The sequence below is a fragment of the Hippichthys cyanospilos genome, chromosome 3, assembly GCF_059441005.1.
Source record: "Hippichthys cyanospilos isolate Australia breed blue-spotted pipefish chromosome 3, RoL_Hcya_1.0, whole genome shotgun sequence".
Lineage (NCBI taxonomy): Eukaryota > Metazoa > Chordata > Actinopteri > Syngnathiformes > Syngnathidae > Hippichthys > Hippichthys cyanospilos.
This window is the reverse complement of record NC_142371.1, coordinates 23,554,917-23,582,158: the sequence shown is the minus strand read 5'-3', so window position 1 is coordinate 23,582,158 and position 27,242 is coordinate 23,554,917. Positions and strand designations below refer to the sequence as shown.

Sequence of the window (27,242 nt, the reverse complement as noted above, 5' to 3'; positions counted from 1 at the left end):
TTTCAAGTGTTCCCTTATTTATCACTTGGCTCAGTTTCCAAAAATACTGGATAAAAAAAAAAAGAAAAAGAAATCCACGACGTAGAGGTTGAACATTTGTGTGTACTTTGGCTCCCACTTTTTTTTTCTTTAAGTTTGTTTCTACTGTTAAAAAACATAAATACATATGCCGTATTTTTCGGACTATAAGATGCAACTTTTTTCTCATGATTTGAGCCCCGTGGTGTATAGTTTAGTGTGGCCTTGTTGCATTTGTTTTATTTATTTATTTATTTGCTAGCCACCAAGAGGCAGTCCACCAGTAAAAAAAAAAAAAAAAAAATGTATGTATCTATCTTTATTTTTGTGGAAAAAACAAAACGATGAAACAGAGCCGAAAACATGCGAATCAAAGGCTGTATTCAAAAAGAGTTTTAAAATTACAGTGATGAAAATTATGTATAAAATGAATACGTTTGTTGCAGTAAGCGTGCAATTTAAAACTTAAAAAGTAAAACTTTTTAAAAATTTAAAAAAAATATAAAACGCCTTTCTGCATACATTTCTAATGTTATGTATTGTGCCTTATAATCCGGTGAGGCTTATCTGCGATTATTATTTTTGCTCAATTTTTGCTGGTGCAGTCTATAGTCCGAAAAATGTAGTCATCTATATTTTCTTTAGTCTAGTCCGAAAATATATCCAGAAAAATAGCAACGTAAAACTGCAGTTATGGTTATAAATGAAAATGCACGAAAAAAGTTTTGTTTTTTTTTTCTCTTTTTTTACCTATACGATAATCGCATATGTCTTGACAGCGAGTGAGTAAGGTCACGGATATATGAAATTCAAAAACTTCAAATGTCATGTTTCGATACGTTTACGTGTATTTAATAAGTTTAATTGTGTAAAAAGTGTGTACGAGGGGTAAAAGAAAAAACTCAAATATATCGCGCGGTAGAGTTTAGAATGCCACAAGATTTCTCAGCCTTTTTCAAAATAAACATGATTTCATAGCGATTTCCTAATGCAAAGTCTAGCGTTCCAATTTGCCAGGAAAGGCAGCGTGAAAGGGGCTGGCACTATTCCGGATTTTGTTTCGCCTTGACGGAGACGTGCACTCTGAGTGACACAAAGCTGCACCGCTGGCTGAATGCTGATGTTTGATGCAAGAGCAATCCGGTATGGGTGGTTAATCATCAATAAATGACTCTGAAATGAAAAATGAAATATACATCATTTTGTGCTCATTAAGGCTCGGAGACAGCGTGTGACCAGGTCATGTCTGCCCATTTCAAAATGGAGTCCGGGACCGGCGCTGACAGCTCATTTATATTTCACGCAGTGGACGGGACAGCTGTGGTGAATGTGTGTGCAGCCGGTAATCCATGTTGCTGGGCAGACTTTGCATGGCGATAAACCACAGTACAATGAAGTGCAAAAAAAAAAAAAAAATCTGTAAGTGACTCCGTCATGAAAAAAGTATGCAATAGCCAAAAGATTCCAAAAGAGAAGCATTAAAAACAAACATTATTTTTGTCTCATTGAAGCTGCCTCACAGTTCAAAGGTTCCAGTTCAAATCCACCTGGCTCCGGCCTTCCTGTTTGGAGTTTGCATGCTCTCCCCAAGCCCGCGTGGTTTCTCTCCGTGCACTGCGGCCTCCTCTCACTCCCCCAAAACATGCCGGCAGGTGAATTGGACATACTAAGTTGTCCTTAGGTGTGATTGGTCGTCTGTGTGCCGTGCGATTGGCTGGCAACCAGTTCAGGGTGTCTGAAGCCAGCTAGCCTGCGACCCCTGTGGGGATAAGCTGCTATAGAAAATGGCTGGATGGATGAAGCTCCTCAACTCACTACTACTACCCAATTGCCTGCATGATGACAGCGTCAAAGCACTACTTTTAAATCCTTTACGGTGGACTTATTCCCGCATTTTTGTTCAAGCATCTCAAAAGCAACACAGTCTCTATGTGGCAAAAAAATCATTTGCATGTAGGCTGACTTGTTTGTCATTTTTGCCCAAATTTAGAACGCGTGGCAGGCCGAACGTGGCGCATGTTGAATAGCGGCTCAGGCGTCTGTATGACAGAGTAAAAAAAAAAAAAAAAAAAAAAAAAAGAAAAAAGGCTGCAAATCCCTACAGCAGCTCAGGAGAGAGATTAAGCTATTGGGCAAACAAAAGGCCCAGTCCCGTCAGTCCCGTTTTGCACTTCCGCTATCACTTCCTCCGGAAACTTCACTCTGGGGATGCAGCAGCAACGTGTGTGTGCGCGCGTGCGTGCGTGCGCATGAATGTTTAATGCATTCGCTAAGTTCAATATGTTTTTATTACCTGCGGCAACAGCCAAACCCACACACACTCACAGACATGAGCGGCACACCGCCGGCTTAATCTAACGCACGCACACGCGTGTATGCAAACAATGGCCCTGATGCACTCTCTCATGCCCCGTCGCCATGACAACGCATGTGTACAAGGAGCCCAGGGACATGCGCTGATGTGGCGCCCTGCCTCTCAACAAAGCCCGTCACTTGAAAGACGAGAAGGTGCCGGAACCTTTGCCGGGAAAAGGTCACCGAGTGGGAACGTGGCACCGATGTTTGTTTCCAATAGTGGGTTCATGTACACTTTTATTATTACCTTCGATTATGCGATTTATTGACAAAGATGTGTTTACATTTGAGGTCGCCGGTTTGTTTTTGGCCTTTCTTGGTGGAGTTTGCATGTTCTCCCAGTGCCTGAGTGGGTTTTCTTTGCGTACTCCAGTTTTCTCAATCGATGGATGGAGCCATGAAGTAATGGATTCCTTCTGTTAACTATATACAAATATAATCTATTACTTTTGACTTTAGATTGTAAGTACTTATAGTTTACTTTAGGTTGTAAAGTACTTGACTAAATTATGCAGTACTCAAATTCTTTAGGTAATTAGTACTTATTTTAGGTGATAAGAGTACTACAGTAGTATCACATCGAATACTTTATTTCATTGATGTAATTTATTATTTTAGTTAATAAATACTGAAGTAACTAATGACTTAATTGCCAATCAATTATTTTATGGACTAAAGTAAAGTAATCCAATACTTTGGGTAATAGCGTGTTAATGTCATCTACAAATTTATTGAATGAGTACTGAAGTTATCAAATAGTTTAAGCACTAAAGTATCATGGTAATCTTCTTCAAGGTTCTAAAGTAAAAAAGTAATCTATTAAATTAGGTATCCTTGATTACTTTACTGCTTAATTCTTTTAAGGTGAGCCCTTCTTAGACACTCCTTTAGACAAACATTTTAAAAAATTTAAAAGATATAATTAAATAACTGAGTGAATTTAAGGAATCTTAAAAAAACAAACATTATTTGGAGTGAATGATTTTGTGTCAATGATTATTACTATTGATAGAAAAGAAAACCACACAGGAACTAATTATTATTATTATTATTATTAATTATCATTATTCTATACATCGCACCATCGAGAATGACTTCAGAGTATGACAATCATTCTGTTTTTCATAACCAGGATGTATGAAAAAAATTTCCTGTGTTTGATACTGAACAGGAAGTCGGCCATTTTGCTCAAATTCCGTAGTTTGTCAAACCCCTTTTATGAAATCCGGCCAATGGGAAAACATTCAAAATCGTTGTAATCCTTTTTCTTATAAGAGACTTCACTGCTATCTTGTCAACACAACACTATGAAGGAGGTTTCGATTTGTTATTAACTTCATAATCTGTGTTCCCAGACATTCACCCTGCCAGATGAATGAATTATGACTTGTTTACTCAACTGCCTCAACCCTCCAAAGAAGCCAAACAGGAAATACTTTTAATACCAGCAAGAAAACCCAGACAGCATCGCGTCCCGCCCAACGCAGAAACACGACCGCCCGTTATCTACCTTGAGGGTTTCCCAGGTGGAAATGTCCGTCCACGAGCGAAGCTCCGTTGTTAAAATGCTGCGTCATGTGATCCAGCCAGTTGGCTTCCACCTCTCGGACGTCGTCGCCGCCGCCGTTGAGGCCGGCATGCACCCGCAACGGCACCTTGACCGTGTAGTACTTCACCGTGCTGCCCTCGCGCACTGCCGGGTGGTTGTACAAAGCCAGAAGTTCTGCCCCTGTGGAGAGCAAAGACAAACACATTTTTAGCTATTAGCTGTTAGCTTTCTTCAATATGTCCTGACAAATCTGAGAGTTTGACATTGAAATTGGCATTATTCATCATTTAATGTGAGTTGTATACTCAAGTTTATACACTGACTGCATTTTATAGGACATTTGAGAAAAGACAAAAAGGAAAGAAATGCTTGACGTTTGTGTTGTGGATTGTTTTCCTCTTTTGTGCCAAACGGGGTCCTTTAATCGAGTTATGTGTCTAATTTTGAGATTTTTGGCATGCTGTTACAATATATGTCACTTGGTTCATTAAAACATAAGTAAGGACTTTAGAAAACCGATTTATGCATAGACTTAGCTATTTATTTTCTCTCATCATAGCGAACAATGCCTTAAAACCAAGTTATGGATCCAATTTTTGAGTTAGTCACTTAGTTCATAAAAACAAAGTAAGATTTTTCCAAAAGGGAAGATTTATGCCTAAATTTTGCATTTTTGGTCTCTTATAATGTCAATCAATGCCCTAAAACATGTTATACTGTGTTCTGCTCTTATTGTGCCAAACAGTGCTCTTTAACATACTGTATGTATCCAGTTTTTTTATTTTTGGCATATTTTTACACTGCTACGGTTTGATTCATTAAACTGAGGTATGTATATCTATGTTATTTTGTTTTCTTTTCTTTTTTTGGAGGGCAGGGGGCATTTTTACACTACTAAAGCACAATGTTCATTAAAACAAAGTAAGGACTTTTAGAAAGAGAAGGTATGCTTAGGCTATGAATTTTTGTTCAGTTATCAGTCATAATATATGTACACAATGTGTACAATGTCTGAACAAAACATACTTACACACACACCAGGAATACAAAGTACAGTGTTGCAACAGAAAAATGTAAAACATAAAGTTTAAAGCATGTGTTTGCGCATCTGTGCCGAACTGTGACCTTCAGTTCGCAGCATGTACTGCACTCAATCATGATTTTTGGCATCCTCTTTAGACGACTAAGTCACTCGGTTCATTAAAACAAAGTCAGAACTTTTGGCATGCTGTGACTCTTTGCCTGTATGATTAGCATACACTCAACTGGCGCGATATATGCTGATCTGCAAAAATCCGAACCCCTTTTGTCGCTTCTCCTCTCTCCGACCCAAACGTGCGGCGAATTAAAAGCAGCTCGGAATTTCCTGCGATTGTTTTTCCAGGAATGCAGCAAGTTAAGAGGGAGCGTTTACACTGTAAGTTAATTTGCGGCCAGACTGAGTGAATAATGCATTAAAGGCTCTGCCGCCGGCTCGCTGTTTACATCAAGAGGAAGCGTATACATAATGCAGACGGCCTCGGGAGAGAGACGAGAAAGGAGCGCACGTGTCCCCGTATCGGAGCCAAGCGCAAGTTTTTTCTCTTATTTTGGTGGGAATATTTTTGCCCGGTTTGCACTCACAGAGGAAAAAAAGACCACTCATAGAAACGTACGAACACACAAACATGCAAATAACACACCAAAACGATCACACGCATAATCCTCCTACACACAAACACCACAACCACATGCAGACAAACTCACACAAAAATACGGGCACACACAAGTAGGAATTGAAATTCTATTCGAACTTAAACTTTAAAATCAAGTCTTGACCCTTAAAAAGAGGCCTGAATTATTGGGGTGCACGAAAAAGACCCCCTTAAGGATGAGAGGTCACCACAAAGACAGTAAAAACACAAAACCACACCTGCGCAACCCCATAAATATGAAGTCATACAAAGACACACACATGGACAGACACACACATTCCGAACAAACACAAACGAGCACTCACACTTAACTGAAAAAACTCGTGACAATGTGAAAATACAAATACACACACACTGACAACAACACAGACAAAAAACACTTAAGTACCTACACGTGCAAACGAACGCATGACAATGAACACACACACACACACACAAGCATATAGACACCACACATGCAAGAACACACATACACACAAGTTTTTTTTTTTTCTATTATAATGGGACATCTTATTGAAATAATGCACTTCCTAGTCCCTCACCTTAACCTTCACAAAAGATTGCCCAACCCTTACCCTAACCTCAACCATGCGCCTCATAATCCGGTTCGTTTTATACAGCACACAAACGAGTTTTCATTTTTGGGGGATGGAAACATAAAATAACTTAATCACCGAGTAAATTCTTCCATTTTTACCCCTGTATTTTAGTTATAATTGTTGTTTTACTATTACAATTTTAATAACACACCGTTTGAAATGTTGATATGTTATGTATGCTGCAATTTTGAAGCAATTTACACGGGGACAAGGTGCAAAAATCACAAGTTTTGGTAAATGTTTCCAAAACAAATGCAGAAACTGTTTGTAAACCAACAAAACAACATATTTTAAGGTTTTTTGTTGCAATTTGATTAACAAATATTTAATTTTAATATTTATTTGAATCATAATTATATTCTTTGATTCTTGGATTGTTTTGTTGACATTCCCTTTAGCGTAGCTCCATCTAGTGGATCCTTAATCCAACCCTAGCTACTACAGTAGCTTCTATTCTATGCGCCTCATAATGATGTGCACCTTATAGTGTAGAAAATATGGTACACTAAAAGTAAATCTTGACCCTCAAAAAAAGGGTCCAGCAAAATGGTCCCACAAAGAAAGTTAAATCTGGTATTTGGTGCCTACCTTGTGGAAAAAATCGTGGGCATACACACACACACACACACACACACACACACACACACACACACACACACACACACACTTGGATGTGGGATTGAGGGAGCCAGGGCTCGGTTCCGGTGTCAACGTGCCGACAAAAATGAATCATTCATGAGCGCTTCCTGTCAGGCCGGTGTGACGGACGCGGAGGCCGGACGCCAAACTCTCCCCCCAAATGTTGACATTTCAGCCAGTCACTGCGGAATTCTCGCCAGCACAACATTGGAAAGCGAGCCGGCCAACTTTTTCCCCAAACGACACTCGGGCAAGCACATCAATCTTGGAGGGCTTGTTGTGTCCCACGCCTGATACAAAGCGCTGATATCAAGCATAGTCAATACAGTGACATATCCTCCATCTTGCACGATAGGAAGTTCAAGTTTACTCACGTAATACACAAACGTAAGACAAAGGGGGATACATCATGTGTTTAAAACAATCACAAAAAATTAATACAATACAAGTTCGTCTAAGTCTCTGCTAACTTAGCGCTAACGCATTTTGGATAGGCTAACAAACAGCGTTCGTGTTATAATATATTTAGTAACTGTACGTATCATTTCTGTTATCTTGTGGTGGTGTTGTGGTTTTCTGTTCTTTTCTGTTCTGGGTTTTTATTGAGTTTTGATTTGTCCTTTCATATTCTGGGTTGCTTGGTATTTTGTTCGTGTTAGTTGGTGCTTGTCAGTATCTTGTTGGTATGATTGTGTCTGCGTTAACCTGTTTCCCCAGTGTTGGCCAATCAGCTCCCTGTTTCAATTGTGTCTTGCCCAGGTGTTCCTTGTTGTCTCATCACTTTTGAGTGTAGTTAGTTTCCAGTTTCTTTTCAGTTATTGTAGGGTCATTGTCTCAGTGTTGTTGTTCTGTTGTCTCCGTTTTATTCTAGTGTTTCCCTGAGTCTTTTGTTCAAAAATGTTGGAGTATGTTTATTTCTCAGTTTTTGGATGTTACTTTGTACGCCTTGTTTTCTTTTTGTTATCTTAATGTTAAATGATTATTTTTGAGTTCAACATCTTTCCCTGCACCTCCCCACCTTTAGACAATAACCAACGCAAACGAAACTAACATAACTTAAAAAAAAAAATCAACTGTCCACCTCAAATTTCTTCTAAAGAATGTATGGTTGCAAGAGATACAAAATAAAGATGACCGATAGTGAACTTTAACTTTAGTGTGTGGATGATATTGAAAACGAGGACTATTTTTGAAGTGGTGATAAAGAAGATGATATCTGATAACAGCCAACCTCTGGAAAGGCAAACTCCAGATGAGCAGATAGTTTACTTTAAAGATGACGCATATTTCCTGATCTACAACTGCCTCACCAGCAAATAAAATCCATCATTTAGCGGGGCCCTGCAGTTTACAGATAACAAAGACAAATATGTTGTCTTTGCAGAAAACGTGTGACCTTCCGCTGATGACTCGGTACGTTTTGCGGCTTTTAGTCGGAAAGTGAGATATTCGCTCTGTTTGTGTTGTGAAGAAAAGCGCCAAAATGGTAATTACTCATCATCAGTTCAACACTTCCTTTTTCCTGTGGCATCGCTATTCGGGTAGACCGCTTCTTGTACTTTGGCTAATTGTCATTCCTCTCCTTTCCACTGCATGCCTTCACCTTTCTGAACATACCTTCCCCTGCTCGATGCTCTCACATGTTTTTATAGGTCACCCTATGTTCCTGTTCTCTCATTCACTGTCTCTGAACTAGTATGACGATGTATTAGGGTCACCTGGAAAAAAAAAAGACACAACGACTCAGGCAAGATTTAAAGTCACCCATTCCCGTACATGCTCAAAATAAAAATGAATAACAACAAAACTGCAACACGATGACTTTAAATTTCAGCATGATGACTTTAATCTCATCATGACAGCCTTTAAATCTCATCAAGTTCTTGTTGAAGTGGCTTTCTCACTCAACACTGAAAAGTCATTCAAACTGAGTGGGAGTAAAGTTGAATAAACTTGTGTTTCGTGTTTATAATGTGTATTTTAAAATTGTCCATTATGGTGTGTTACAATTGTATAACAGTTATTACCAATTGTTGCTTGGTGTTGCTAATTTTCTTCCTATCTAAATTCATATTTAATATGCTATAACTCAAATTAACATTCAGCTTATAGCATTTACTTGAAAGCAAAAGTTCACCCATTCTTTTCACCTTCATGCAAAATAACCAATTGTCTGTTAAGATAACCTCTGCTCTATTCATCTTCCAAGTAGTAGTAGTGGCAATTTTTTTTTCAGCCGTACACCATCCAGAGTCAATAATACAAGGAATGGAAATAAATTAAATGTGTGTAACTCAAAAATGAAAGGGCAGGAGCAGTTACACTCTCCCTCAATTGCACCATACTATATGTAAAATAGACCATTTTATTCAGTGCTCACTAAATAAATAAACATATTTGACCTGTACCAAGGTTTCTATCATTTTAACGAATCTGTTTTAAAGTTGTTCTTACATGAAGGTTAGATCTTATCGAGGAAAAGGAGAAAGAAAGAAAACATACAAGAGGGTTAAAAAACTGCTCAAAACTGTGTATAAGTTAGATATTTGCATGTCATTTAAATAGTATATAAATATTATTAATGAATAATAGGGATTTGAGAAGCTATTTTTTCAGTAGGGACTGCTCAATTTTAGATTTAAAAACCTGAGTGGGATTTAGTATTCCGGGGATTTCATTTTGATTCCGTCGATAAATTGGGAGCTTTTATTATTCTTGCTGGAAGCAAACCAATCGCGCCGTCTTCCAAGTTCGGTATTTAACTGTCGTAATTAGTGGATCATAATCTGAATCGGTTCAAAGAATAGTCGTGCGATTGATGCAGATAGTAAATAGTTTAGGACCCAATGTAAATTCTGCAATCCTTGCCCAACGGAAACGAACACAACAAATAGAAATAACACAGTCATTGAAGCCCACGGCACGCTAGGCATGAGGCAAACAACCGAGCCATTCGAGCGATTAATGCTCCATTTGTCTAATGTGCGCGAGAGAGCTCTTCTGGGACAGATCAATCCCAGCTTTCCGAGCTTTCCCAGTCGTCTCCCTCGTTCTCTCTATGTCAGTGTGCCAACGCTGGCCGTCACGCGCGCGATTAGCGCCGACAAGCCAGCGGAACCTCGGGGTGTCAGCGCGGCAAAACATGGGAACATGGGAGCTTGGCACGGGGCTCCCCTTCGCACACCGTCTGGGCCAGCGTGAGCCAAGATGGACCAAGAAAGATGGAGGCCGGAGCAGGTGCGGAACATGGGAAGGATCCGACGGGGAGGCCCAGATGGAAACGCTGTCGTGCCATGTGACGGAAAAGTCACACATACATTTACGGTATTCAGCCGAAAGTTGTATTTTTAGTGTTACAGTATACACGATCTGAGGACGAAGGAGAAGTGGGCGTCTCCATCTGTTCAAGCTCCTACATGCTGTTACTGGATAGACGGTAGGCGTAATTCATACGAGGAACCCGACGAAACAGTTGCGGGGGATTTCACAGATCTCCTTGTGCTAATTGGGCTTCTGTTTAAGATATTCTTTAAGCGCAATGATTGTTTTGGGGAAAGAGGAAAACATCCCAAGGCAGAGTGTTATTGCGTAAGATTGAGGCAATAGCGGGAAACCGTATCGCTGCACTCGTGTTTATTTCAACAGGCACAAGTTGAGACAAATTTAGGTTGGTGTGCCGGAGTTCAGCCGAACTGAAACCATTTTTTTTTTGTACGTTTAGCTAGTGCAGTGGTTTCCAAACGGTAGCCCGGGTACCATTTATGGCCATGTTTTTAGCAACCTACTCCATACACAAAAACATTTTTACCTAGCCCGCAATGAGTTGAGCCCAATGGTCACCAAATGTTTGGCTCGTAAAGTGATGTCCAAACTACAGCCTGGGAGCCATTTACAGCTCACTATCTAGTTTTTAGTATCCCACTAAAAATTAAATAAATAAATAATACATAGTCTGTAATGCCTTTGAAAAAAAGGGCAGTTGAGCCCAACGGTATCCAAACTACAACCCGTGGGCCACCCACAGCCAACCAAATACATGCTTTGGTCTGTGGCACATCCTTAAAAAATAAAATAAAACTTTCTTCAAAATTATTTTACAGCAATCATTTCATTTATAATTTAAGTTCTCTTCATAACTGTGGAAAGCAAATATCATTTTATCGACCTTCCCTTTCTACTCGATGTACACGGATTTTTCAGTTGAGTCTCAAATAAAGGTCAGCCTCCACATAGCATTTTTTGTTCAATAAATCACAAAATTATATAAACAACGTGCTTGGATGAGCTCGTACAACTGGCCCTTGCATTCTTTTATTTTCTTATGAGACCTTCGGAAGAAAAGGTTGGACACCACTGGCCTATTAAGAGTGCGTTGATGCCGACTCAAGTTTGGGCCACGTTTTGGCATGATTGAAGATCTAAAAGTGTCATACACGACTAATGCGATCATTCCATCGGTAAATCATGACGACTGCCACCGCGCACGCGATCAAAACAAACCCGTGCATAGGCAGATGCATTTAAAGCGCCGTATGTGTCACTCATGATTAATATGATGTTATTTATGATAACCATCACTACAAATAAACAGAGCCACTGAAATAATTCACAAAGCTCCAACAAATGATTGAAGCGGTTGTGTCCTTTCCCCAATTGGACATTTTGACCTTTCGCTATCTTAATTACAGCTCGTTAGCGCTTTGTGTGACATCCTTATCGTGATTGTTTGGATTTGTCGGGGAGGATAAAAATGTCCGGCATGTCTTTGGGGATCTACAAGCTGAGCGCAGGCTGGAATGATGACCTTTGTCAACCCTCCACAGACCAATTAGTGGAGGAGGAAAGGGGGGTTACTTGCAGACACCCGGAACAACACGGACACATTTAAACCCTATCCGTGTGAAAACCGGCACAAGGGTGAGAAGTTTAACACCCATTACACTTGTACTTCGCGATGACATCTAATTATTTGACAGCGGAATGCCCCAGCTTGTCCTGCTTCGCTGGTGTCCGCGTGAAAGGCACCAGCCGAGAATCCCGGCGCTAGCATTGTGCGGAAATTCCACGAAAAGGACTGTTTTTTTTTATTCTTTTATTGAAAGACAGTAACCATGGTTACGACTCACCATATGTTCTCTGCCGGTATCTGGTCCTCTGCTTGGTCCCCTGTGCGCTGTCCTTGTTGTTGTTCTGGCACGACGACGACTCCTCCGCCTCCTCTGATATCGGCGACGAGGCGGCAGACACTTCCCCCAAGCCCGTCGAGTGATTCCCGGAGTTCTCGCGCGTGTCCGTCTCCTTTCCTGGACGTTCATGGTGGACAGGACTGGAGGGGTCGGAGGGGTTGCAGCTGCTCAGAGAGCCAAGCACCGAGCTGGGGCTGGAGTGCAGGGACAGCGAAGGGGTGTCCGGTTCTCGGATCATGGTGCAGGGTGCCCCGTAAGGTTCCTGAACGAAGCCCACAAATGTGACGCCCTGCTCGGCTGCGTCCTGGATTTGCTGTTTGGAAGAAACACAAAAAGTCAGTCAGTCTTATGTAGTGCTATTGAGGTGCTATGAGGACGCTATTTTAGGGGGTGCAGTGGACCACTCGGGTTACAGCGTCCCTAGCTTACGTTTTTTTGGAATACAAGTTTTTTCGTCCCCTTGTTAGGGCATTTTTCCCGCTTTACGGCATCGACAACGGTAACAAAATTCAAACTTGGCGGTCAATGTGCATATGTATGACTGGGAGTCGCACCACGCTCATGCGCCACTACGAGTATATACGTCACTGCATACGTCACTGAGATGCTGCTCTGCTATTGGTCGGCGTCACGTTGTCACTAATACTATGATATTGTAGTTATTGTATTTATTATTTTAGTGGGTAATTCAAACTTTAATTTGTGAGCCATGGGTCCCAAGATTGCCAGTGACGTTAAAGGGAGAAGTAAGAAGATGATTTATATGGAAACGAAGCTGGAGATAATCAAGAAATACGAAGCAAGCCTAGCCAACGCCACCCTTACTAGGGAATATGGGCATAACGAGCGCCATCTTAACACTTGAAGACAGGATAAAAGTAATACAGATGAAAGATGGATGAAGCAAAGTGAAAGACATGATGCAAGAAATTGATGCAAGTATGAAAAGGAATCCTTATTGTGGCACTTTCTTTATTTTAATGTTGGATGGTTTTGTTTTTAACTTCAATCAAATTGTAGATTACACAACACGTTTTTTATGTTTACGCCCGAGACATAGATTAGCCATCGTGGTAAATCCCCTGTCGTAAAAAAATTCTGGCTGCAAACATGATTTCATTTTCGAGGAGTTCTACTGTATGTGTGATGAAAAAGAGACTCATTAACTCTTCAACACCTCCTACAGGCAGAAATATAGATTTGCAATATGGTTGACTCCCTTCAAGTTCTCCTTTTGTATTCCTCTTTGTTTACTTGAAGAACCCATGCAACACACACACAAACACACAACGGCGCTGCTGCCGACTGGCACTTCATGTCGGTATTGCGATTGTGCCACGGAGAAAGATTTGCTGTCGAAGAATGTTAATGGACAAGAGTTTCAGCATCGAAACATAACGCGCACACACAAATGCCCCGACGCTTGCCTTTCCTTCACAAACACAACGCCGACCCTTCCCGCCATCTCCATCTCCATGATGGAAGAGAATAAAAATCAAATTGCAGGTTATTCACTATGAAATTAAATTGGAAAACAGTCAAATGGCTTCCCGGCCTTATTGCTTCATGCGAGGCGACGGCTGCCACGCCGCGCTGCGCTTTGCCATGCGTCCAAATGGAATCGCGCAGATAAAAGGTTGTTTTTCATTTAAGGCTAATGCAGGCGGGAGGGGTGATGGACGAGGCGATGGCAAAGGCTGGGGGGTGAGATGAATGGATGGCACCGGCGCATTTGAATGAATTCATTTTCAATAACGCTATCGTCATTAACATCATTTTGTTAAAGGCCTTGTTTGACCAAGTAGAACACACACATTCATTATAATAACCTTCGACAAAGCACACCCACGCTATTAAGTCGGCAATCTAATGAGATCCGCTATCAAAACATCTGCCTGTACAGAAAATAATAATGCTCGCTATTGAATGACTGTGAGCGAGTTATTTATTAGGAAATATTTATTAGCTCATATATTGCTCATCATTTTACTGTGACCAGATGAATTAATTACTTATACAGTGGACCCCGGTGTTACAGCGTCCCTGGCTAATGTTTTTTTTTTCATGTTACGATGTGGAATACTGAGTTTTTCCTCCCCTTTTTATGTTTTTTTTCCCGGTTTTGGACAAAAAACAACTGTCATGAACCTAGGGGGTTTGCTGTATTTGTGTTGTTTTATCTTCATCTGCAGGCGTTTTTAGGTAATTGCACTTATTTTCTGTTGCCGTCACATGATGGAGATGCTGGTCTGCTATTGGTCGGCCTCACTCATTTCAAAATGGCGGAACGGTAAAGCTTTGTTCTATCGCGAGTGGTTACAAAACCGTATGTATAGTGGATTTTACTACTTAATTCAAACTCGAAAGGGTTAGCCATGGGTCCCAAGATTGTTAGTGACGTTAAGGAGAGAAGTAAGAAGATGATTTATATGGAAACGAAGCTGGAGATAATCAAGAAATCTGAAGCTAGCCTAGTCTACCCTTACTAGGGAATATGGGGATAAAAAGTGCAACTCAAAGGTAAATAAATCCTTGCTATGTTATTATTTATGACTTTTTCTGATTGTATAAATGTATATTATATATATGTAGCACTTACTATACTATTTTGGTACCAATTTTTAATATGTATGTACAATTTTAATGTTTTTACCTGGGCTCCTAAACACATTAGCTATTTAACATAGGTTTGGATTGCCCGTCATACGGAGAATTCGTCTTACGAGCCCAACCGCGGAACGGATTCACCTTGTAACACGGGGGCCCACTGTACTATTTTTTTTTAAACTCTTGACAATAATCAAATAAACATTCCACAGTTAGGTGAGCGTCCAAAGGGTCAAGTTAAAGGTTATAGTGCATTTTTCTATTTCATCCTGAAATTTCAGCCAGGAGCCAAAGAGCCGAACTTTTTGTGAGTGGTGTTTGATCTCTGTCTTGTGATACAAAAAGTCCTGCTGATGTTTATGCAATGTGCAGAGACCTCCCGGGACGAGGGATGATTGCTGCGGGTGTCACGGTGATATATTCATGACACAGTTGAGATATTTCCGTCTGGATCAGCCCCGAACAGATGCAGCCGTCAGACGCGGCCTCGGGCGCGACCGCTTCCCGCGGCGTAAACACCGAGAAGGTAGCGGCAAGGTGAGCCAGACGCCTTTTCGGGTCAAAGCACTTTGCACCGCTTGGTTTCCCCTTCGTTAGCCGAGATGATTGCCAGGCCCAAACTCTGCAGAACAATATCCCAGAAGCATCTCGCCGGCGGGGATGACAACAATTTTGAATTCTTCCCTTTTCCTTCCGGCAACGGTATTACGGAGAAGGCATGTGAAGGTCAAGATGGAAGTCGACGGATAATGACAGAGATCGAGACAAAGCCAAAATAATGATATAGCGGGAAAAAGTCATTCCTGTTGGTCGCACTTGGAATAGAATTCGGGCATTCCCGCTCATCTCAGCAGATGAAAACGATAAGCGGCAGTAATGAGGTCCAACAGGACGGCGGAGGCATGACTAATGGAAGGGCAAAGAGGGTTTGAGGGGGTATACTTCGGGGGGGGGGGGGGGGGGGGGGGGGGCAAACATCACGGCGGTGGTTACAAATTCAGGTTAGGGAGCGGAGAAGATGATGAAGATAAAGCTGTTTGCGTCTGGCAGAACTCAAATAAAGATAAGACGTATCATGTTGCATCGTAATTATACCAAAATAAAATCAATATCGTAATTGGAGTGAATCCTATAGTGTTATATCAATGAGTCATGTACTATCATAACCGGAGTGAATCATGTTAATTGGAGGGATTTGTAGAACGATGAAAGAAGAGTGACAGATTTTACCATTGGTCAAAAAAGTTCAAGGATTTGTTTTCCTTCCCCGAAATACAGTACGCGTCAAAAATAATAAATCTAGCCAATCGCAGCATGTATTGTTGGTGCTCTGCATGACAGTAAAACACAAGGTCAACTTCAACATAAACCTTACTTTACCAAATAATATCTGAACACGAATGCCTTAGCATGCTTTTATTTTGAAATTGCTCTCGCCAGAGTGCCATGGCATAGGGATTTGACTAGTCTTTCAACAAACATTCTGAAATTACGTCCAATCACCTTTCGATTCACTGCCAGGCCATTGACAAACGGATATTTGACGTCTATAGCCGTCAATGGCAGTGAATGGGAGAAGGAAAGCGAACCAATGCAGCAAGTGAATTAAACTTTTTTCCAATTCAATATCCATGCATAACATGCACCCGATGAGGTGCGCTGTCATTTTTTGAGACACTTAAACAATTTGAGTGCACCTTGTAGTTGGTAAGTCCTATTGCGTTATAACCGAATTCTACAGTAGTGAAAATGGAATGTACTCCAAAGTAGTTAGCGCGAATCATATTTTAAGAAGAATCCTACCATCATGAGCGTGAATCGTATTGCGTCGTAAACGGAGAGAATCATATTGCTCGGTAAAGAATGCTTTACCGGGAGAGAATCAAATGGGGTAAATGCCATTTCTTACCTTTTTGACGTATCCCTGGATGAGCTCTGGGGTTGGCACCTGCTCTGCGGGCACACACTGTTCCAATTGCAGCCTGCACGGCGGGCACACCGCCTGCCTCCTGTCCCCCCTGCGGGGAGAGCACAACTTGAGCTCCACACTGACTTTGATGCTACCGTATTATACGGGCTATAAGGGGCACTTAAAATCAATAGTGAGCCTTATAATCAGGTGCGCCTTATGTGTGGATGTCAAACTGAAGTTGAATCAAGCTTGACTTGTTGCTGGTTTGTTTTCAGTTACAGTATGTGCCTGATGGTGAAAACTCGTTTGACGTTGACATTACTTCCAAAAAAATACCCGAAATAATGGACATCCTTGATGAAGGGATTGCATTTCCTTGTTGGTTTTGTTGAAGTTTTTGTACTTTCATTCATTTATTGGCTTTTTGTTTACATTGTTTTTTTCCATTTAGCTTTTTTATTTATTGTACGATTTTGATTGTGTTTTTGTTCATCTTTTTGTTTGTGGTTTTGTCATTGTTTTATGACGTTTTATCTTTCATTATTTTTGTTAAAATATGTATTTTTCATTTTTGTTTTGTGGCGTTTATCATTTTCAATTTTTATTCATTAGTTTTCATTCATTTATTCATTATTTTTGTTATCTTTAATTGCATTAATTCCTAATTTATTTTGTTTAAAACTCTTGTTTTCTCATTTTATACGTTTTTTTTCTACTTTTACATATTTTTTTCATTTGTCAATTAACTTGTTTCATTTGTTGACACACTTGTCTTAGGCAGTTAACATTTTCAGATTTCTTTTCCTCTCATTAAAAAAGTTAAAATTATATATATATATATATATATATATATATATATATATATATATATTAACTAGATCTGTTGATTGAGCTCGCGTCATATAACCCAGTGTGACCTATAGTCCGAAATAATCCTTTAATTTAAAAGAAATATAGTGTGAGGTTCTTCGTGGCGGTGTAAACGAGAAGAGCTTGAAAACACTTGCTGCTGGGATCGCTGGCCTGCGGGGAGCGACGACAACAACCGAACAAACTTAAAGACTCTCGCAGATGAAAGGCAAGATCTGCGACGGCAGGAAATTCCATGCAAATCTCCTCATTCGCACACACGCACAGCCCGAACCTCACTTCTCACACGAGTGTATTCAAGCAGGCTGCTTTCTATTTATAAGAAGACGTTTCCCCTTCGTTCTTCTCCCACGTGGGCCCCCAGGAGGAGAACGCCGGCGTTTCCATCTCCCCGCTGCTCATCCTGTTGACAAGAAGCCACGCACGGCCTTTTCCTCACTACATGCGTGTGTACGTGCGCATGACTAGCGCCAAGTCACCTGACATACAGCGGGGTGCATTAGAGCTTCTGGTGTTTGACCTCGCGTGCCGACAAGCTGACACTCGCTGACTTTTAACGCCTCGTACACACACAACAGGACGCCGCTCTGTGCAGTCACTTTCATCGCCGTGGAAACACTTTGCACGAATGGTCTCGTTATTATAGAGTATGCATCGTAAATACATTTGAATTGTTTTGTTTCAGAATTGAAATGAACTGTATCGTCAATGGAGTAAATCGTATTAGGTCGTAGTTGGAGTCAATCACATCATAATTGGATGTCATTTGAGAAAAACGTCTCATATTAATTGACCGTGTTTTATTTTCAGACTCAAGGTCAAGCCTTGGCAAACAAGATATACACTAAAAACAAAGTAAAAATCAAATTATATCATATTTGGTTTGAATCGTATTATATTATCACCACAGTCGTCGCTTGGGTAAAGAACATCTCAAGTAAGATGATCAGCATATCATTTCCGAAGACCTCCATTTCAAACAAATAGGACGAGTCTGAAGATGGAGACCCGTGGAAGACGAGAGTTTGAACAATTGACGAGGAGATAGGAAAGGACGTCCGGTTGTTAAATAGGAGGAGCTATTTGGCCTCCCAGATAGTGATCATGACATTTAGGGCTTTTTAGTATATGCATATGCATCTGTGTCAAAAAAAATAACGCATTGAAATGTCAAATCATTTTACTGTTGCAACATTAGTTTCGGCATTTACATCTAGGCGCATTGCCTCGCACTTCTCTCATTTTCGCCCCTCCCATAACCACAACAGTATGTTATTCGATATACGACGAAGATCTATGTCACCGCTAAAGATTGACTTATAATTGCGTTTTTGTAAAAATTTGTAAAATTTTGTAAAATTCACCGAAATTGAAGTAAAAATATGAGGGGGGGGGAGGGTTGACTCATATGCGAAATACGATAAATTGGAATTTCCAGTGTAAACTCTGCTTCCTTGTTATGATGTTTGGTCAGCTAATGGGCTCCACTCTAGGTTGACGTCAGAGGGTTGTTACTCCGAGGGCAACTTTGACCTTTCGTGTTTCCCCGACAAGGGATGGAAATCGGAAGGGATAACAGTACAGTTACTTTATACGGTTTAATAAAAATACGGTAAGTATAAAATACATTGTTAATTGCAATTTTGTATGACAGATGCTAGAATACTTTACTTGTGGGGCATAGCATTTGTTTGTTGTACTTTACTCTTTCAATTCTTATGTTTTTAAAGACAGTTTTACACCTCTGAGGCATCTACTGTGAATACAAAACAAGAACAATCAACACCTGTTACCTGCCCGAAGGAGTTATCTATCTGTCTAGCTGCCGCAGGAGCGTAGGCGGAAAGAATGTTACATCTTATGCCTCATACATTCACTATGCAACTTAAAATGGAACATACAACACAGTAAAGAGTATCAGTAAGAATTTCTTCAAGTCTTTCTGAGCAATTTGCTACAACGGTATAATGATATTCTGAAATTATGGCTTTTAGTTTTTCTATGCGACCCCAACATTTAAAATGCCCCTCATGATGAAAAACTTGCAGAGGTGTCATTTGTAATCATTTTGTAATTAGACTAAATTGAAGTGTATCATTATTGAAGTGATTAACATTCTAAATGAACCAAGTGATATCAAAAGTCGAGAGAATTATATCGTATCGTAATTTCAGAGCGTTGTATCAATCCAGTAAATCTGAATTATTTACAGAAGTGAGGTCTAGGCCGAGACAAATAAAATAAAACAAGTACAAAGTGTTTCTGAATTGGATTGAATCACATTGAGTCAGAATGGAGTATATGGCATCATAATTGTTGGAAATAATATCACAGTTTGTGTAATTATAGTAACAGGGTTGACCCCATCAAGACTAATTTCTGATTGATATCGGTCTGATTATGGTATCGGATTCTAAAGGTCAACATTAAAAAATCTCAGATTTAGCACTCATATACAACATATGCTTATTGAGGTTTATTTCCAGACTTGATGACTTGTTCATTTTTTAAATAAGTATCACTTGATGAAGTCTCTTCTAGAATTTCATTCGAAAAAATAAATAAAAGCATGTGGCATTCTTGTATAACACTGAGATTTATATCAACGTACTCTAGGATGCAATATCTGTAATGAAAAGAATACATATTCCCAGTGAATCAAAAAGTGCCATGAATCGCATTGAAAGTGGAAGGAATCATATCCTAAATGGACTCGAGGATAAAGGATTGAAACGTTTTGAATTGTATCACAATTGGACTGAGTTGCGTCATAATTGTAGTGAATCATACTGCAAATGGCAAGCAACAATTGCACGCTCCTTTTGGGATGATAAGTGGCCTGTAATTCTTCATCCTTTGTATATTTTGGACAGGAGAGTGGCAGAGAGCTTTTTATGAATACACCTGGGAACGGTTATCAATTGGGGGAGTGAAAAAAAAAAGACAAAACGTGAAAAAAAAAAAAACCTTGGTTGGTCTGGCAGGAGAAAAAGGCTTGGTCGCCATGGTGACGGTTATAACAGTAAGAATAAATACATTCACTTGCTGTGAAAAGATTGGTTGGAGGACTTGTACTTTTCCCCCCTTCTGTTACTTAGTTCTCAATTGCAAGAGAATATAAGAAATAAATGAATAAAAATGAAATGTGGACTTCTATTTCCTTATTGTCTAAATACTGTCATAAAATGTACAAATACGGATGGCGTCCATGACTCATATAAACATGGATTTATGAATCATACATTCCATTTAATCTATTTTTACACACTTGTGCTTCGTTTGCGATCGTCCGGGGAGCCATCCCGGCTTTAGTTTATACACAAACATTTGCATTATGGACCTTTTTCAAATCTCTCACGTTACTGCGCAAAGCAGAAGAAAAGACAAAATGAAAAGCTTTTAGCATGAACACGTCACCGGAAAAGGGGGAGGAAAAAAAAGTCCATTTTGTCTTGCGCTGAGAGTCGTGAAAATGGTTCCTCGGAGACAATCCGGGAATCGAGAGCTCTAATGCGGTGTAATTTGATTTTGGACGGGAAAAGGTTGAGACCGCATCCGACCGTGCATCCGCCGTCCGGGGTTCAGACGACAAAAACTAATGAGACATTTTTTTCAAGGTACTGCGATTGGCCACAACACTCTCACAATTTTACACGCCACGAAATAGACATTAAAAATTGTAAGAACAGAAAATTGCCATTAATTTCATGATTTTTTTTTAGGATATACATACAGTTGCATATATATATATATATATATATATATATATATATATATATATATATATATATATATATATATATATATATATATATATATATGCAACTTCAAAGAAATACCATTATTGATTTTGAAATGAAGACAGGTGGACGAAATCACATTAACGAGGACACAGATATGGCACAGATAAGCTTTGAAAGACAGTAAGAACTTTTTATGGATGGAAATATAACCTATTTTTTTTTATTCTTTTTTTGTTTGTTTTTAGGAATTTTAGATAACATGCAAAAACTATGAAGTCATAGGTTAGTTTTGAAAGACAGTAAGATTTTTTTATGGATTCAAATACAAACTTTTTCTTACAGAAATGTACTATGTACTATATATGTACTATTGTAAGATACTATACAAAAAGTATGACTTTATTGGTTGATTTTGAATAACAGTAAGAACGCTTTTACAGTTGAATGTGCAACTTACTTTTTATTTATTTTTTTTTTCAGGAATTTTCAAAATATTAAAATGTCCTCAGTCTTAAAATTGTTATTCCAGCCTCTAAACAGTAATTAACGGTTTCTGTCATTTCCAATTTAAACAGAATTATTATATTTGTGCAGAATGAAACTGGTATGCATAATAAAACATTTGCAATTTCTTTTTATTCAGGAAAAAATTAATACATTTTATATTAAATTTGACATGTTACAGACCAAATTAGTAACTCAATGTTCAATCATTTCAGATTCGCATTTTCAGCACTGTCAATTATGAAATAATTTCGAGTTTACGAAAAAATAATAGACGATGAATCAATTTTACAATAACCGAGAATTGCGACCTTAAATATGTCTGATTCAGATGATACTAAAACAAAAACTCTATTGATGTTTTTAAGGCTATCTGATGGAGCTAAACTCGCTTTGCGGTTCATCTGCAAAGTTTTATGGCTAAAAAACACTCTGAAGCACGAACCCTGTGGAGTTTGAAAAAGTCAAACATTTTGCCCTTTAAGGCAGCCTAGTGCGTGACCATTCACTTTGTGACATCACTTCCCGCGAGATAAGTGGACATTTATGAGGTGCACTCAGCGCGCAACATAAAAGTCTTTCTCTCGTGCAACAGGCGACGACGAGGCTATAAAAAGATTCCCGGCGGAGAAGTCGACTCCCTCTGGTGCCTTTCTTCATATTTTTTCTTTCCCCCCCGCTCGGGCGCCCTCTCCCTCTTTTGCTTCCTTCTAGCCGTCCATGCGTGGCCTCCATCCATCGCTATGACAACACAGCGTGCCGCTGAACATTTCTTCGCATTTTCACCTGTTTGGGAGTCGTTTCATGCCGGCCGCTCACCTCTACTGCTCTTTAGTGGGGAACTCATTACCCCCCCCCCCCCCACCCCCTCCCCCACCACACACACACACACACACACACACACACACAGAAATTCCCATCAGCCACTGCTTGCTCAACTGTAATGTTCACCACATCGCTGCCTAATGCAACATCGGGGGATTTGACAGTTGACATTTTATATTTTTCTGATGCAAGGTGGGGATGATGTGTGTGTTTGCGTGTGTGTGTGTGTGTGTGGGGGGGGGGGGGGGGGGATAATAATTACCCTTCTATGTCAATCATGTGTGTCCTGTTTCTGAGCTGCATAAGAGTTTTTGATGCCTGTTGACAGTGTTTTTTTTTTTTTTTATAAGGAAAAGGAAACCTGATAAAAATGAACTCATTGCTGCCATTGAAGTCTACAGACAGATTTTTTTTTTTTTAACCGTGCAACCAGGGGGTCTATCACAACTGAATATGTGAAAATGTCTCACCCACTCATGTCCCAAATTGGACAGGAAGTCCCTCACTTTGTGCACGTGGTGTACGTGGGTCATATGTAGTTTTTGTGTGTGTTCTGCTGTGTTCTCCTTTGTTTGTGTGTGTGCGTGAGTGCCTTTTGGTTGGAGTGTGTCAATTGTGTGCAGGTGGTGTCATCCCATTGGCTGGCTCTCCTGATTTGCCGCCCTATTCAAACAGCCCAGGGACCAAACTCTGTCTCTCTCCAGTCATCCCACCGCCAGAAAACGCCACCAGGAACTGTTAGAAATAGTGTTAGCTGTGCTTGTTAGCTGTGTTTGTAAGAATGTGTAGATCCAGCAGTAGTAGGAGGGAGACGCCATTTTTGTTTAACCCTTTTTCTCCTGTTTTTGCGTTAGGTAGATAGTGAGCCAATTGTCATTTGTTTCCTTTTTGTTTGGCTAGTTAGTTAGGGATTCAGAAGATCTTTTATTATTTTGTTTGTTTGCTATCCCTCCGAAGACAATAAAAGCTGCTGTTTTTTGTTCAACACGTTTAGTTTCACGGGCCTTTTCTGGTGGTGAGGGGACGGACGGGGGAGCACAAACATGTTGTAGGCTGGGTGTAACAACCTCCTCAAGGTAAACAGCATTTGTCCCATAATGTGTAAAGGTTGTGCACATACCCATCGTTGAGCTGAACCAAAATGGCGCGGTAGAGCTGGTGTTGCGGGCTGTTGGACTCCGGACCGCAAGGGTGGATGAACGGGTGGATGGCGGCCAGCAGGAAGCCCTGCTGGTAAAGCTCCTGCAACTGCTCGGGCAGCTCTCGTACCGACGACAGACGCAGAGTGGACGTCCCACCTGAGACACAGCAAGAGGTCATGGCAAGGTCAAGAGGACATGACACCATTTTTGACATTTCTAATCCCCCTAAAATACATATATTGAAAATTATACGTAAATTTAACATATTAAAAATGTCGGAATTGCAATTTTCATCCGCTATAGCAGTCATTGGGATAGATATTACATCAGATGTCCATCAGCCCGCCACGCCCCTTTTTGCTTGTATAAATATATGAATTAAACTGACTTGTATGTTTATCTGCTATATTCCTGCATCTATATAGTACAAACTGCAATCAGCCAATGTGACAACAGTCACATTGCAGTATAACAGCCTGTTTCACGTAACAAAATAAAACTTGAGGGACAAGAATGGACACACAAAATGTCTCAAGACGAACGCTTTTACAGTTGACAGTGCAACTTATTTTTTATTGATTTATTTTTTTAGGAATTTTAAAAATATTAAGATGTTCTCTAGTAATTGTCATTCCAGTATTATTTAGTTTCTGTCATTTACAATTTAAACAGAATTATATTTATGCAGAATGAAACTAGTTTAAAACAGTATGCAAAATAAAACATTTGCAAATACAAAGTTTGTATTTTAATGGCTGATAAGATCTGTCATTTTGCTTAGCAACTCCCCGTTAAGGTCATTTTGACTATTTTCAGAGGACCAACGAAGCGAATTTGTCGGAAAGGATTTATCCAACACTATTTTGCATGAAATTGTAATGTTCATTGTTGTTTTGGCCCCAGCGTGTCAGCAAAGTTTCATAAAAACAAGAAACTATACAAATTGGTCTCCTGTTTGTTCATTGATATTCACGACATAGAAAAAAAAAAGTTCTCGCATTAATGAAGAAGTACTGATGAAACACAAAAAACGGTACCGGCTGACATTCTTGAGCAACGATCTGCAGCTGCAGCAGCAGTTAACTATAATTAAAACTGTCCTACAAAAAAAAAAAAAAATAAAAGATCTGACGATTTGCAATTCAGATAGCAAAGTGATTAAGAATTCACTTCAGGTTGCTTTTGCTAAATTAGCTTGGGCGCTTCAGACCTGATCGGAGGAGATCAAAATCCAATCAGCGCTGATTGCTGACGCCGCACGTGCTCGTTGACTCGGCGGTCCGAGAACGGTAGCGTTAGCGGCGGCTAACGAGCCGCAATCAGCCGACGTTGTTAAATAAAAACGCTGTTCGGCCTCGGAGATCAGGCTCTTTAGCTAAAACGGCTAACGTCTCGTAAGGTCGGGTCTACGCGAGGTCGAAGGGAGGCCATGGATAATGTCTTGATGGAGAACTCAGCAATGGATTGTGGGTAATATTTGAAGTAATGATTCCCAACTACTGCGCCATGAGAGATTAATAACTGTGCCAGTTAATGAACCAATTTCGCTTAATTAGTCCAAAAATTGAAATGTTGTCACGGGTATGCCATTCACACAACAGAATAATAACTTTTAGCATTACCAAAATATATGGTACATTTTTGGTTGAACCCTGAGTAAAATATTGGGCCCTCAGTGGTAATGTCATTTAATCTTTGAAATAGGCACTTTGGAAATTTCCCAACAATCATTTTTGTTGTTTGCTGCTTGCATACTTATTGTTTTTTTAAACTCGATTCAGTTAATTCAAACATTAATTAAAACGCTTGAGGGGCGGGGCTTCACAGGTTTCTGACAGTGCCCTGGCGTAGGCAGAATATCGTAAGTCACATGTCAAAGTTATAAGAAATCAATGATCAAAACTAATTCACTGCCATCTACTTTCAGAGTCTCTTTTATCTTAATATTTGAATAGAGAACACACTACTGCAACACACTACTCTCACAGTCGGCAATGGCACATTGTGTTTCCAAAAATATACAGAAAAATTCATGTGAAATTGGATCATTTCCAACGATTTGTGCTGTAAAAAACAAAACAAAACAAAACAAAACAAAAAAAAACTGCCCTAATGACAGCCCTTGCTGTGGTGCATTCAGGGCGCATTCATAATACACTAGGTTCTTTTGGGCAGAAAATGTTTGATTATCCTTATTGGGATCACCATATATACCTCGTCATCAAAAGTACCTGTAAAGCCCTGGTTTCAAAAAATCTAGAACCCCAAATCAATCAAGTCCTTGATCTGACATTGAGTATTAAATGTCCCGAAACGTTCGAGGGAGACGGTTTCAAAAATGTGTCGGCTCGCAAGGTGACGAGTGCGAATTTGACATCCCAGCGTGTCCTCGCAAGAAGCAAAGAATTATGGAATTGATGACAGAAGAAGCAAAAGAAGAAGAACGATGATGTCCTCGGGGGCCTTAAGTCAGCGCCCGTCTAAAAATACCCCCCGAATTTCTCAATCACAGTGTCCTACTGCACCACAATGCTGGCGCTTTGGAAACTAACAGGCGTGAAGGAATTAACACAAAGAAATAGGCCGCTCTGGAAAATGACTGAAACGTACCCCCCCTCTTCCATTTCCATCTTCTCGCACCACTGGCGCATTAATCCTTCTGTGATCCCTAATTTGGTTTTCTTGCCTTTGGTGCAAGAAGAACTCCTGGCGGAGAGAAGCTCGAACGGCACGACGCGAATCCGAGCGGGAAGTCAGGGAAAAAAAAAAGAAAAAAAGCAGAGAAGAGTAAATAAGGAGCGCTTTCAATTAGCCGTGGAAACACAGCCGCGGGCCACTTCTTCCCCGAGTGGGCGCTAATCACTCTGGGAGTCGCTATTAATCCCATTTTTGTTCAAGACTAGATTTCATCATCACAGAGGCTCCTCAAAAACCGGATTCATTTTAATTTGGGGATTGTTTTTATTTTTTTTTGTTCCCACAGACATTGGGACGTCAACATTTGCAACTCCATCCATTTTCTATAGCCATTTATCCTCACTAGGGTCACAGGCCTGCTGGTGCCTATCCCAGCTGTCGATGGGTCATAGGTGGGGGTTACCCTGAACTGGTTGCCAGCCAATCGCTGGGCACACAGGGACTAACAAAAATTCACTCATCCAATCACAATTTAGAGTGTCCAATACACCTGCTATGCACGTTTTTTGGAGTGTGGGAGGAGGCTAGCGTGCCCGGAGAGAACCCACAAAGGCTCAGGGGCAAAATGCAAACTCCATGCAGAATAGGTGAGGTGGATTTGAACTCGTGATTCTGAGGCACAAATGCTAACCACTCATGAAAATAAATTGATAGAATACAACACCAACACAAATGTAACATGCCTGCTTGTGTTTACTATTGGAGCGTGTCCCCTGGTGGGGGGTAAAATAGTCTGCCTACCATTTTTTAACCAAGAGGTTGCTCTATGATGACTAGTAAAAAACAAAATCAAAAAAGCACATAAGCCACACCAGACTATACACCACAGGATCCAAAATGTGAATAATATGTAGTGGATAAGTGGAGATTTACGGTAATTTAAAAAATATACTTGAAATATG

The 27,242-nt window shown here is 40.1% G+C and overlaps 1 protein-coding gene across 1 annotated transcript in view; it reads right to left on the bottom strand.

The window, feature by feature from the left end:
• The window catches only part of rftn1b (raftlin, lipid raft linker 1b), an 82,871-nt gene that overhangs the window by 21,810 nt on the left and 33,819 nt on the right, over positions 1-27,242 (bottom strand). The window contains exons 3-6 of the mRNA XM_088411753.1: positions 23,622-23,799; positions 16,557-16,665; positions 11,981-12,353; positions 3,884-4,102 (exon numbers count right to left, since the gene is read on the bottom strand). Coding sequence (XP_088267879.1) covers positions 3,884-4,102; positions 11,981-12,353; positions 16,557-16,665; positions 23,622-23,799 — 879 coding nt within the window. The remainder of the gene's footprint in view (positions 1-3,883; positions 4,103-11,980; positions 12,354-16,556; positions 16,666-23,621; positions 23,800-27,242) is intronic.